This window comes from Cariama cristata, unplaced genomic scaffold (assembly GCF_000690535.1).
Source record: "Cariama cristata isolate BGI_N322 unplaced genomic scaffold, ASM69053v1 scaffold46426, whole genome shotgun sequence".
Lineage (NCBI taxonomy): Eukaryota > Metazoa > Chordata > Aves > Cariamiformes > Cariamidae > Cariama > Cariama cristata.
In genome coordinates this window covers 2816-16667 of record NW_009621278.1, presented here as the reverse complement: position 1 = coordinate 16667, position 13852 = coordinate 2816, and the positions used below count along the sequence as shown (strand labels likewise).

The 13852-nt window shown below is 37.6% G+C and overlaps 1 protein-coding gene across 1 annotated transcript; it reads right to left on the bottom strand.

The window, feature by feature from the left end:
• Positions 1-1399: 1399 nt before the first annotated feature.
• Positions 1400-13477, bottom strand: STEAP2 (STEAP family member 2, metalloreductase). Its single transcript, XM_009701878.1, has 4 exons — positions 12986-13477; positions 10862-11389; positions 9101-9265; positions 1400-1708 (listed from the first exon to the last, which is right to left on the bottom strand). Exons 1-4 carry the CDS (start codon positions 13475-13477, stop codon positions 1424-1426), a joined length of 1470 nt encoding a protein of 489 aa, XP_009700180.1. The 3' UTR covers positions 1400-1423.
• Between the last annotated feature and the right edge of the window lie 375 nt (positions 13478-13852).

Sequence of the window (13852 nt, the reverse complement as noted above, 5' to 3'; positions counted from 1 at the left end):
GCTGAAGTACTGTATATTTCTGATGTATCATATCAACAAAAAATTCTTGCAAAAAGTAATAAATAATAAGTGAAGGTTCAGCTAAGAAAGTCAGATATCCTAAAGAGTGCAAATATAGGTAAGAAAAATATAATTTCATACAAGTAAAGAAAATTAGGACCAAATACACATTTTGATTCACTGAAATAAAAGTTTTGCTAATTAAGCAGGAGTGGCCTGAAGGTATGAGTTGAGTTTGGCTATTTGTTAGAGTAGAAACTGACAAAGCATTAATAATAAATAATTGTGAACATTCTTCGGAATCCCACAGGAAATGCAAATGTTAAGTTTTAGAGATAAATCTATTTTTAAGTACAAGAATAATAATTTTGTTTCTCAAAAATTCAGGCATGTCCCAGAGACACTTGTTGTAAAAGTAAGAGTTTTATATAAAAATATAAGATTGGATTTGCACAAAAAGATATTAAGAATTTAAGACAGACTCTGGGAAATTCATATATAATAACTGAAACTCCAGTGTAGAAACATATAGAACATGAGTATTGTGATGCTTCCCTGTTGTACCAACATAGTGGAAGTTTCACAGTGAAAGTGGATTTTTATTGTCGCAGATTTCTCAGCTTTTTTTTTTTTTTAAAATATGTCCTGATATTTTGAAATCATTCTAAAATCAAAAACTAGTTGCTTGCACACATATCTGCAAGTTTTTCTATACATGTATAACACTGTTTTGAATTTTCATTATATGATGTACGGAAATAAAGAGATGTCAAATGTCTAAAATCCTATGTAATACCTTGAAAAAAATGACCGTGTTCGTACAATACCATTTGCTTACAAGATGTATAATTACACCATACCTTAAACTGATTTTGCATATTCAAATAATGGAATGGTGTAAAACCACATACAAATAAATATACTGTACATGTGCAATCATCATTACAAATTAATTTAAATTGTTTCAAAACCTGATTATTTCCTAAATTGTTAACTCTATTAGTCTATATTCTGAACTCGCTAACCCAGAAGTGTGGTTTTAATAAAAGAAACACTGCCCAGAAAATATGGTATGAAGAAATAGCACTCTGACACATATGCTCTAAGTCAAAGAAATATCTGGAAAGCATGGTTATAATAAAATACTGTTGTGATATATCTGTGCAAAGGAGCATTAAAAAATTTGGATTTCATAATCATCTGCTCTCTGTAATTCAAAACAAAAGTATTTTTGTAGCTATCTGAAACAGTAGTCTTCTACCTATAAATTTCTCATAGTTTGGTTGAGAGCTTGTACTATATGCCAAGCAAGTCCACAGTGGCTTTACTCATACTTTAACTAAACTCCTAAAAATACAAGTTTATGACAAAAAAAACCCAAACCAAGACATCTACAACAGTGCTAACAAGTATTACTCTATCATCACATCACAGTTATCCTTTCTGGGGAGAGATGTGGAACAGACCCACTTGCTTCTTCTATAACATGGCTTTTCTCCCATCCTCTTCGAATTCTCCTCAGTTTCCTACTTACACATGGCAAAAGTAAAATGATCTTACCTAGAATTACAATGGAAGGCAGAACAAGGGCAAGAACAAAATTTGGTGGTGTATAAAATCTGTAATACTCTTCTTCAAAAGCTCTTTTCCATCCGTAAATCAGTACATGGAAAGTACTTATGAGCAGAGCAACGTATCCAAGTGTAGACTTTGAAAAAGAGAAAACAGGGAAAAAAGAAGAGGTAATAGTACTTGGTCCTTCATCCAACAGCTCTAACCCATTATTCTAACATTTCTATTAGACATCATGTTAAAATCTCTTACCTATATGCTATTTTAAATTAGCAATATGTGGCTTTGAAAAGTACAGACTGAACTAAACACTGATGTACAACATATCTCTGCTAGTATCTACAGGCCTTAGTCAAAGCTAAAATGAAGATGATTGCCCCAATTCTAACTAATGGAAGTCAACTTCAGGATTTGTATGTGACTAAGGAACAATCCCAGTGGTTATTGGAACAACATCAGTTGTGACTGGAAATTAAGTTCCCTGTTTCTTAACTATGAGGGTAGATCACTTCCAAGATTCATCATTATGGAACAATGCAATTCTGTTGGAAGACATCTGGGCCTAACACTCCAGATTTTTATCACTCGGAGAGGTACAGTTCGCTTCTTCCTCACAATGGGCAACATCCACTTGCATAATGGGAATATCTGGACTGCAGGACTTGGGCATACTGGCACAAGGCAATGATGCAGTTTATCATAAACAGGTAGTGCTGGATGAAACATGAAGTAGAAGGTTCCCACAGCACCCTGCAGAGGACCTCTTATCACGTAATCTAGAGCACGCCACAGAAGGTAGCGCTAATAGGAGTCATTCACTGTTTCTGTGAATCTGCCCTTTTAAGAACCCTATCATTGTATTGCCCTGCAGACTTGAGTTAAATGTGTCAACCTTGACTTTCCTAAACCATGGTAAAAAAAGACTACTATGCTTTGAATTCTGGTGTTGATCAAATGAAGAAAAACTCTCTTTGGCCAAAACTGATGTAGTGACTAATTTGGGAAACATCTGTAGAAAATCATCAAAACACAGAATGAATATTAAGAAAGGTAGCTGGCTACCAAGGGTTGGTTTAATTCCAGTAAACTGAGAGGAAAAGACAAATGCAGCCTAAGGGTCTATAATAGTTATTGAAAGAACTAATTCATTCTACTTCAAGATTAACCAGTTTCTAGGGAAAGGAGAATGTCTGAGCTAGTATCATTTGCAAGGATTCACAAATATAATGGTATAAAAAGGAAAATAATTTCTAGAGATTGGTACTGTATTTCTTAATTTGCCAATATTTATGCATTTTTTTTGCCAATGATTTCAGAGCCATATTGGTATGCTTTAGAAAAGCTGCACCCTTTTTCTGAAAAGAACAAATTGCTCCCAAAATATTCCATAAGAAACAGAACAATCAGAAAACCACTTGTGGATATGAAAATGGCACATGCAGTATCTGAACGGAAGTTCTGGTAAGAAATTTGGACAACAAACCATACTATCAAACCTGATGTTTGAATATGTTATTGCAGATTTTTGCTGGTATGACTGTCCTGAATTCATTGCTGTTACATCACTGCCAGCAGGGAAAAGGGCACAAGTGAATCATATCCCTCATTTCTTCATCAGACTTACTGATAAGAACTATAACAATTCTTAAAAAACAAACAGCAGGGAATTGTTATACAGACTCCTCCCAAATTAAAAAAAAAAAAATTTTAGTGTTTATTTAAATTCCATCTGCAAACTACAGTTTTGAGACATCTATGTATGTCTTTCTATCTAATGGTCAAAATGGAAGCTGAGAAGTACATCAGTACAGTTATCAGTACATCTTGAACTAACAGCACAAGAAAAACATACGATGCATCTCTATTAAGTTCTCTTTTTTGCCCCGTGGAAAGTTGCCATATGCTTCTTTGAAGTGTTGGCAGGGCATGTGCTAGTATGTACTGTACCATTCAACCACTCATCTAAAAATCTGACAACAAAGACACTCCTCGAGGAGCTTCCGTCAGCTACTGGTGGTATTTTCTTCTACCAGGCCCTTAATTGCCATATTTCTGTGCTGTACTTTTGACAGTAATAGCACCACTTAGCTAGAAAAAGGATGTCCTTCACAGAACTTAGCATTCCGCAGTCTTTGGTTTGTTCAGTCAGGGCAGATCTGCAGTAGAAAGTGCCATTAAGAGTATTTATCCCAGCTTGCAGCTACTGACAATGACTTTTCCATAAGTACAGGCAAGACTGGCTGCCTTTGCTACTTAAGTAAAACCCCACTGCAGGAGGCTGTGTCAGTACAAAACTTCTGTTTGTTATAAAGACTTGATTTTTCTGTATCTGTAAATGTTAAAGACAACACCAATGGCTGTACAGCAGTAAAATGAGGAAACTCAGAACTGACTGAAGCAGGGTTGGACAAAAAGACAGCAGCTAGTGCAGGAAAAGGCACTGTTGAGCAGCTGAACAGTAAAAATAAAATCAGTTGGTAGCAGTGGATCATAATACAAATCTTGGCCAGTGGTAGTGTCAGAAAGCCATATTCCAAAGCTGACTACCCCTATGGATGCTAACATGAAAGATGTTTCAATTATTGGGAAATGATGACTGTGCTGTGGGAGTTATTAATTGCTAGAAAGCAATCTGTTTAACACTGGAAAGGTGAGAGCGCTGCTATCACTGAGGTATCATAGAATCATACAATGGTCTGGTTGGAAAGGACCTTAAAGATCATCTAGTTCCAACCCCACTGCCATGGACAGGGACACCTTCCACCAGACCACGTTGCTCAAAGCCCCATCCAACCTGGCCTTGAACACTTTCAGGGACAGGGCATCCACAACTTCTCTGGGCAACCTGTTCCAGTGCCTCACCACCCTCATCATGAAGAATTTCTGCCTAATATCTCATCTAAATCTTCCCTGTTCCAGTTTAAAGCCATTGCCCCTTGTCCTATCACTACATGCCCTTGTCAAAAGTCCCTCCCCAACTTTCTTGTAGGCCCCCTTTAGGTACTGGAAGGCTGCTCTAAGGTCTCCCCGGAGCCTTCTCTTCTCCAGGCTGAACAACCCCAACTCTCTCAGCCTGTCTTCATAGGAGAGGTGCTCCAGCCCTCTGATCATCCTCGTAGCCCTCCTCTGGACTTGCTCCAACATGTCCATGTCCTTCTTGTGTGGGGGGACTCGGAGCTGAACATAATACTCGAGGTGGGGTACGTAAGGTTATTTCCTTCTGCACAAGCTTATGACTGGACTTTTCCTTCACTGGTAAATTCACACTGGTAAGTGAGTAGCAATATCAGTCGTAAGTCTTGGGAACTCTCTGCCTGGGCTCTAGGACGGCTGTTGGGAAAAGAGGAAGAACATCTTTGGTTGTTTTGCTTCCTTATCTTCCATAATACTGTATTTCCTGGAAGCTGAGTAAGAGATTAGCGCATTTCCTATAGACTCCCCAATCTTTTAGCTTTTCTCTAAGTCTTCCTGTTTTGCTTCTTTTCCTTCCTAAAGTCACTTTTTGATCCAATGTGGGAGATTCCTAGCCAAGGCCACTGATAAGCTGGACAAATTGGCATTGTTTGGGGCAAAAAAAAAAAAAAAGTTAGAGGAGTGGAAAAGAAGCAGGAGAAAAATCCCTAAAATGTTACCAGGAAGACGTACACATATAGAGACACAAATCTGCTGTAGGCAAAGCTGCTTCAGCAATTTCTACCTTCACAATGGTCGAGTAGTTCCAAGCAATTTATATATACAAAAGGTATTTTCCAAATCTGATGTTTATGCAAGGTATACTTCAGATTCCCCCAGTAACAGGATATTGCTAAACTTATAAACAGGCTGTAGCAATTCTGACTGGAATTTTACTCATAAACTTGCTAAATACTCATGTCTCATTCTTCTTTACCCTGGGGGAAAAGCACCCTATTCTTGTGAGAGAACCAAGTCAGGACAGCCCTTCCTCAAAGTGTGTGTGCAAGCAAAGTTTTTAGTACTACTGTCTCCAAAAAAACTCTAGGATTGTGCTAGCAGAGAAAAGGAATGTCTACAAAAAGATTAGCTTCCTACTACACAAATGGCAGATTTGCACTGATTTTTGTTAAGAAACATAAAGCTCAGCTTTCAAAGCCAGTCTGCTCTGTCCATTGCCATTTTGAGTGATGCACTTTGGACTTGAACCTTTGGACTGGAAAGCAAAAGCAGTAGTCATTTATGCTTACATTATATATTTGCACTTTAACTTCCTTCAGAAGACTGAAGGACCTGGTGCAGCACTGCTTGCAGACAACATTCTCCATTTCCATGTATTTTACGTGAACATTCAAGGACTGGCTTCAATAAATGTCTTTTTCTGTTTGCAGTGTGTTGGTTTAGGCTAGTTATTCTGCTCGCTCTGACAAAATACCAATTATTTTTTTATTTCTTGTCCATGTCTACCTTTGTTCCTTATCCAAATATGTTTAGAAGAGGAAAAGAAGAGTACTGAAGTGGCATTTAAGAAAACTGATGCATTAGTTTATCAGCCCCAGCTTCTTCCCTGCGTCTTTCCTCAGTAAGATTCAACTCTGGGTCATGTTAAGATGCCTGCAAAGTCTCATGCTAAGTTTCCATCAGCTAGGATCACCTACTGAGCAAACTCTTCATCGCTGTCTCATTCTGTGGCTCTTCCATCTGGATGTTATGAGTGTTTCTCTCTGAATCATGATGAAGTACTCAGGTATTTGTTCTGTACAGTGGTCAGCTCTGTACTGCAGCAACTCCAAGTTTTCTGTTGGTCTCTTAGCTCCTGGTAGGGCTGATGCAGTAACTTCCCTTTTGCATCTCTATTCAACCTTCTTATATCTCATTTCATCATGTTTATACTCTGAGGGAATGAGCAGAGCCTGAACTGGTTCTCCTCTTAAAGTCCTTTACCCTTGATCAAGTAGGCTAGAATTTTTGGGGTTGTTGACAAAAGTGTTGTGAAACCAGGCTAGGTAAAATGGAGGCATCTCCAAATAAGTGAGGATATCAAAGACAGTAATGATTTCTGGGCAGAAACATTCACAACCGGGGTTTCTTTACAGTATTAGGAAGACTGTGGTAGAGGTCTGTTTGAATCACTGAAGGTAGGGGAGGTGCTGCTCAGGGCTTGTACTACTGGAACAGGGCTAGAAAATAGTCTATATTGTATATGTTAATAAATTGTTAATCCTGAACTCAGATTTTCCTAGTAGCACTCAAGACTGAATATGTTTAGGTGCTAAAACCCTTCAGAAGTGGCCAGACCCTTATTTTGATGAAACTAAGATGAGCAAGCAATAGTATGTTGTTCTCAGTGGGAAGTGCCGAGGTGAGAAACTGTCTGAGTGTGCTAGCTAACTGATTTTTCATCTGTCAGATGCAAAACAAGTTCAGCAATTATTGTGGCAAATCATCTGAGATTCAGGACTAAAGCTAGAGACATGCTGCTTTTCCCAGATAAAAAAAAGCATCACTGAGATGATGGGCTAATAGTTTCACTGTTGGTCCCCCTGACTTAGAGAAGACTGAGAAAATTAAGTTCAAATTCACTTCATATTGCTCTTCAGTAGAAGAAAAACATAAAAGTATGATGATGTTTTATCTGTTCTGCTTGCATACTGGGTACAATTAAGCTTGTGCAGAAACGCAGACTCCTTTGACTTTATTGAAGAATCACTGAAAGTCTGTTTTCTGATTGAATAAAGCAAGAGGACTTTTTTGAAGGACAAGTAACTAAATGAAGAACAACTTATTTACATCCTCAGAAGTAATTAATGACAAAGTAAAGTACCTCTAATGATCATAACTTTAAGGAAATTTTTAGTAGTTCAATATTTTTTGTGATTAAAAATTGCAAATGATCATAATTAATTACCAATACCAGTTCTCTTCAACATGTAATGCAGTATCAACTGTAACACCTCCAGAGCAAACAACTTGTTCCAAATCAAATTCCTCAAAATACTGACAGATGATTCATTAAAGTTCATAATTATTTAAATTTGGAACTATTTTGACTTCATTTACGGTGGAAATAACTGCAGTAAACATGACACAATAAAAAAACCCCTTGTAGACACATCACTATGTGATTATTGTGTTGGTTTTGACTCAGTTACACAAGCCTGAAATTTGGAAATCTCAGTAAGGAAAAATAAGACACAAATGCTGGGTTTGTGGTTGGAAGTCATTACTGGATAAAGGCAACACTGCACTCAGGACTGAATACATATTTTTCCCTTTTGCGCTAATGTTTTACATCACCCAACAGCAGTACTATTGTCTCCGCACAGAGAACTCTGGATGGCAGGGATGTTGTAACAATATAAAATGGGTGTTTACTCCCTCTGAATACTCAAAACCATGAGCGAGAATAAACAGTTCTGTCAAGGGAACTCTAATTTGAAAAATTTTTCAGCAAGCTTTTTGTAGGCCTACCTGGAGTGTTCCACTAATGGAAACCCTAGCGGAAGGGAAGACATTACAGACAGAAGACCTCTGACAACTACAACCAAACAAGTGTTCCCCATCACTCCCTTTAAAATGTCTGTAAATTATGAAGCACAACGTAAGCCCTGAGCAGTAAAGTCAGTGTCTGTGTCCTGAAGGTAGGAATTTGTAAACAGTCAGAGGACCAAGAATTAGGCAATACTATTACCATGGCTATGTTGAAAAAATGTTAATCAGAAAAGACTGAGTTAAGACTACAGTACTGACTTCAAAGTCAGAGAACAAAACAGAACATAATAAAACCCAAAACTGCTTGTACACACTTAGGAAATTTATCACAAGACCGAATCCTAATAAAATTTCGTAACACTGATTGGTACTTAAAACTAATGGCAATTTTGTTTGGAAGCAAACATTAAGATGTTCATTAAAGCCTATATTTCTCAGTATTTTATGCTGGTTAGGTTTGCCTGTTGTAGATATTTCTCTGAGGAAGCAGGGCAGCAGAAGGCCAGGACCTGGAAAATCCTCTGCTTTTAATAAACGAAGCTTCATATTTTACTAATGGGTATTTTCAGTTAATGGGAATAATGCAGTTGAGAGCTGTATTAATTCCCACACAGTGGAGGTGAAGCAAAACTGAAACAATGACACCATGGCTGCCAGGGCTGTGCAATAAAAATCCTGCAGGACAAATTAAGTCTTCAATTTTAACAGCTCTGTGCATCTACATATAGTAGTATCTCATCAGTATCATTGCCTTTAGTGAGTTTGTCCAAATTTATCTAACTTGGAAATTCTAACAACAGAAAAGGAATAGATTAGTGCTCATTTGGTCTTAGCTATGTTGGTTATTTAAGACCAAGAACTGTAAAATGCAAATTCCTATTCTAACACTCATGAAGTGCTTAATGTGCGTTCACGGTAATATACCTGCTGACTAAGGATATGTTGTTTTTATTAACTTATCAGAGAGAGGGAAAAAAAAAGCCCTCATCATGTTGCAAAGTGCTTTTGTTCGTGATTGTGATCATGATCATCACCAAGGGATTCTTGCTAACAACAAAACCCCCTTATTTAAAAAGTAACACACCTGAATAAAACTGAACTCCCTCCAGTTTAAGGCACTGTTTACTGAAGGGATAGAAGTTACTGCCAGCAAAGAAAGCAATCCAAGACTCATTATTCCAAAGGAGATATACATTTCGATTCGCCACACTTCTTCCTCATTCCAAGAATTTTCAACATTTGCATGAACCTGATGAAAGAGCAGAAAGGAAGCACTTTATTTTACAGAATATTAAAAATATCAACATACGTTATTTTGCTGAGTAAAAGTCTACAGTGAAAGGACAATTATAAAATGGGGTCAAATATTTCAGAGGTTTCCTCATGTCTTGGAGAAAAACAACTATTTCCTTACTGCTAGTATTGGCTCTTGTTAGATTAAAAATATGTTAAACATGGAAACTTAGATGAGTTGTTAAAAGAAAATGTAACATTATATGCTATTTATAACAATTACATTATAAAAACAGATAAATCTGCGCATTGCTATACACTGTAGAAAAGTATCTGTGTTCTTCAGACCCTGGAAACTTAAAATCTATAATGGGTAAACCTGCAATTTGCTATTAGCTTGTTACATTTAGAAATAGTTTAGCATCATTTCCTGGTTTTGCTTCAGCTCCCTATGCTGAGTCCAAGTTATTTTGCCTCTTTCACTGTTGACATCAGATACACCCAAAATTGTTCTTTTTGGAGAGCTTTACCAGAAAAAAAGAAACAACTCATGTCTTTAACAATTAAGAGTCTTGCATATTCAATTATTTTTCCACTTGCAGGTGAACTATTGTGATATGGCATGTCTTGAGAGAGGTTCACTAGGAATATTAGCAAGTGAGAGTTTTACCGTATTACTAAACCCAAGATAATTTCTTAGTAAAAGTATCAGTGGGTCCTTTACTAATAGTAAGTGTGAACAATTACAGTTTCTTGCTGCCTTTTACAGTTTTGCTCTTCTTGCCTTTCTCTTGAGTTCAAATTTTCATGGTAGCCCTTTTAGAATTTGTAGACCCACTCCCCGTTAATTTGTTCTATTTGATTTGATTTCCTTAGTTTCCTTTCCTTTCTGTTCCATCACATCTCTCTTTCCTGTAGATTTTATGGGTTGAATGGCAATGCTGCTTTTCTGGCAGTGCTGCTTTTCTGCCACTTTGAAGGTGGTGATAAGCTACCTCACTGGCAAACAGGAGCGTCTGACCCTCTTCTAAAGGATGCCAGATTTGTCAGAGATTGTTTCAGGGTTATGCAAGACCAATTACTCCTGCCTGTAATAGATGATCTTCACAGAATTTTTCATGAACAAGATATCTTTACCACTGGTCCAAAATGTTACAAAGTAACAGCATTTTCATTTTATAAACAGAGATGTATCTGTAAGCATTATTACAGTATCTCCTCTTGTACTTTTCATGCTTATAAATGCACTTATGATATACATGCTTCCCCCATATGTTAAGTATACATAGAGAGGAACATAGCTCAGAAGTTTCCTGCTGTTGCTCTTACCCTGTCTACCCTACACTCTCCTTGTGTATTACTATCAGAGATTTAAGTAGGACACATCCTTGATTCCCCCACCACACAAATTTGACTGCAGCTTGACCCATGAGGTGAGCACAATGTTCAGATGTTTCTTTTAGTCTCCTTTCTCATTAGGCACTAGCTATGCATAAGATAACCCATAACATTCTCCACTGAAAACAGATTAAGAAAACATATATATTGTATTCATGAGCCATATGCATACAGCCAAGACAATTTTGGTTTACGGAACTAAAGATTGGCTTACCTGTTGATATGCCATATTGAGGAACAAGTATCGCTCTGATCTCCTCATAGGTAAGCAGAGGCTGTATGCCACATGCACTGTTGCAAAGAAAAAACTGAGCAGTCCAAGCTGCTTTCGACACTGGAGCCAGTTGTTGAGCCAAGGTGGAAATCGCTTATACTTAGTACTGTAGTAAAGCTGATAAGCAGCTGCAATAAGTCCTGATAAATACACTAGAGAAAGTAAAGTGATAGCAACAATTGGTAGAGTCTTGTTCACAATCTCAATGGGGATCTTGTAAAAGTCACTCTGCTGATTTCTCATGTATGGATGGATTACATCTCTGATGAAGGAATAGATGAAGAAAAACGTTGCCAGGCTAATGGCAATCACTACAGGCCCCTTCCACAGTGTGAACAGTTGCAGAGGTAAGTTTTCGATCTCCCTTGAAGATGACAATGCCCCCAAATCAATAGGAATAAAACTGAGCTGACGGGCAAGCTCAATAACTTGATGGCGAGCCTGAACGTTGTTACTGCATATATAGACCTGTTGGGAAATTCAAGTGAATTGTATGGAGTCAGAGAAAGAGACTCAAAGGCAAAAAGAAAAAGAAACCACAAAAAAACCTCCAGATCAAAACCACAGCACTACTGCTAAAGCAGTACACTGTTATCCCAGCTTGTATCACCAAGATGAGAATGAAAACAAAATTGACTGTTTCTTGGAGTTAATAATGAGCTGACTGTGGGATGCCCTGGTAATCTGCACACTGAACCTTCCCTCACTGAAATGTCCACAGGACTGGATTGAACTTGAAATAATGGCTAAAAGCATTTCAGAAAATCACGAGTCTCTCAAAAATACAGGAATCTTGAATGATGACCCTAAAATGGCTATAGCATAAACAGAATGCAAAGCAGAGAACTGTGTAATCTCTCCATGTATAACAATTTCGGCTTAACTTCACAATGGAGATTTCCATAAAAATTGAGTGTTTAACACAAAAGACAAAAACTGGTAGCCAAATAAGAGCTCCTTCTAAAGACCAGTTTGTGACATAGTTAAAGAAATACACTGCTACAAAGTCCTTTAAAGTTCCTTTTAAATTTAGAGTGGGCTATAGTTTGCCCAACACTGCTGATCCTCTGCATTAGAGCAAACACGATCTGTTTTGATGGAAGTTAATTACTTATAGTGCAGTGCTATCCTGAAAGGGGATAAAAATAGTACAGTGAGGTTATTTTTAAAATTATGCTAATCCTATATCAGTTGCATTCCATTTAAAATCTACCTGAATTGCCAGAAAACTCAAGTCTCCAGTAGTCACATTACACCAGTCATTTCTCATGTGTTTCTGAGAGTCCATAAAGCTGTGAAGGATTGGATTCTTGCATAGGCTTAAATCCATTGTATCACTTCAGCAAAGCATGAAAAACATAAAGCAGGATGGATTTGGGGAACGTACTGGGAAGGAATTTGAACATGATGTTCCCAAGCAGTCCTGGATCAAATGAATGATCACTTACAAACATATGTGCCGCCTCCTGTTTCCTCATATTTATGATCTTGGGGCATTCTAAAAGCTAGATAATTTCTTTCGTTCACTTTGCTGTTACGTCGAATACAAACATTTTTAGAACAGCTGACTCATGAGCCCTGGGACCAGGACCTCACATTTCTGTGCATCTCTTTCAATTGTTCACCCCATGTAAATCAATACTGAAACTAAAATATACTGGGAAAGACTGTCTCTATCCTTGTATAGAGCATAAGGATAAAAATTAACATATTTCCTACAGAAGACACTAAGACCCAATTCCTCTCCTCTGTCTGTAGTCATCTAAAGGTCAGCTGTCTAGTTTAAGACACATTTCTGTCTAGTATCCACATTTCCCCTGCAATCTTTAAAGATAAACAGCCATCTCAGGGGACAATTTGGACCACTTACTTACTCTATATGTCTTACAGTGGGATGAACTAGACTCTGAAAGTTTTATTGGCTACTAAAATTTAACTAAAGGCCCAATATTTTAGGTACATTAAGTCAGGCAGGATGAATTCCATGAGTTCTGGCTGCTTACATTCAGTTCCTGTCATTTTCATCTTACAAACAAGTTAAATTAATACAAATATAACATTTACCTGTCTGCTGGCATCCTTTGGTCCTAACTGCAGTGACCAAGCTGAAACGACATTGAATCCTTTGACAATCAGGGAATCTGGGAAAAGTGATGCCAAATACTCTGCATTGGAGTCCGGATATTGGTCTACTCTTGTATTATTGCTGACATCAATCAGAATTTTACCAGCGAGTAAATGTTTGAGGTCCCACAAAGAGGCATAATGTTCTCTGTGTATGGCTACAAAAATGATGTTTGCTTTTGCTACTGCATCTTCATGGTGAGTGACATCAACCACATGTGGAAAAAACTCAGCAGCAAGTTTAGGGTTTCTGCTTCCTACAACCACGTGGTACCCGCATCTGATAAGTCTAATTGCCAATGACTTAGCAAAATCTCCACTTCCAATGATGCCTATCGTGATTTTACTGGCATCCTTGATGCCATTGGCAACATTTGGTAGAAAAGTTTCATTGAGGTTCTTAGGACTTCCCATCATAGAGATTGATTCCATACTTCCAAGACACCAAACCTACAATGATTTCTTCTGAGGGAAAAAAAAAAGGAAAAGATAAAAGAGAAAGCAACAGAAGGAAAAATGCTTCATACCATTTTACGAGACATCAGAATCCATAAACACCTCTGGGAGCAAAATCTGTGGTTCTAAGTTTCCTGTTATACTTTCTCCTTAATAAAGTATGTGCTAATCAATTTTGCCTTGCCATGTGTGACTAATACAAGGAGAAACGTAAAATACTTCAAGCACTTCAATAATACAGCTATAGAAGTAAATGACATTTTTTCCATCTTCTATTCCCCATCTTCCACTGCCCTGGAATATTGGACCACAAGATAACCTTGCACTCTTGAAACTAACGGTAAATGGAAT

Bases quoted from the DNA above. Each gene is read 5' to 3' on its own strand.
- STEAP2 (XM_009701878.1), bottom strand. From the start codon at position 13,477: ATGGAATCAATCTCTATGATGGGAAGTCCTAAGAACCTCAATGAAACT. The intron at 9,266-10,861 runs GTAAGCCAATCT...CTCTTTCATCAG, and splicing joins TCAATATGGCATATCAACAG to GTTCATGCAAATGTTGAAAA. The intron at 1,709-9,100 runs GTGTGTTACTTT...TCTTTTTCAAAG, and splicing joins GGGAGTTCAGTTTTATTCAG to TCTACACTTGGATACGTTGC.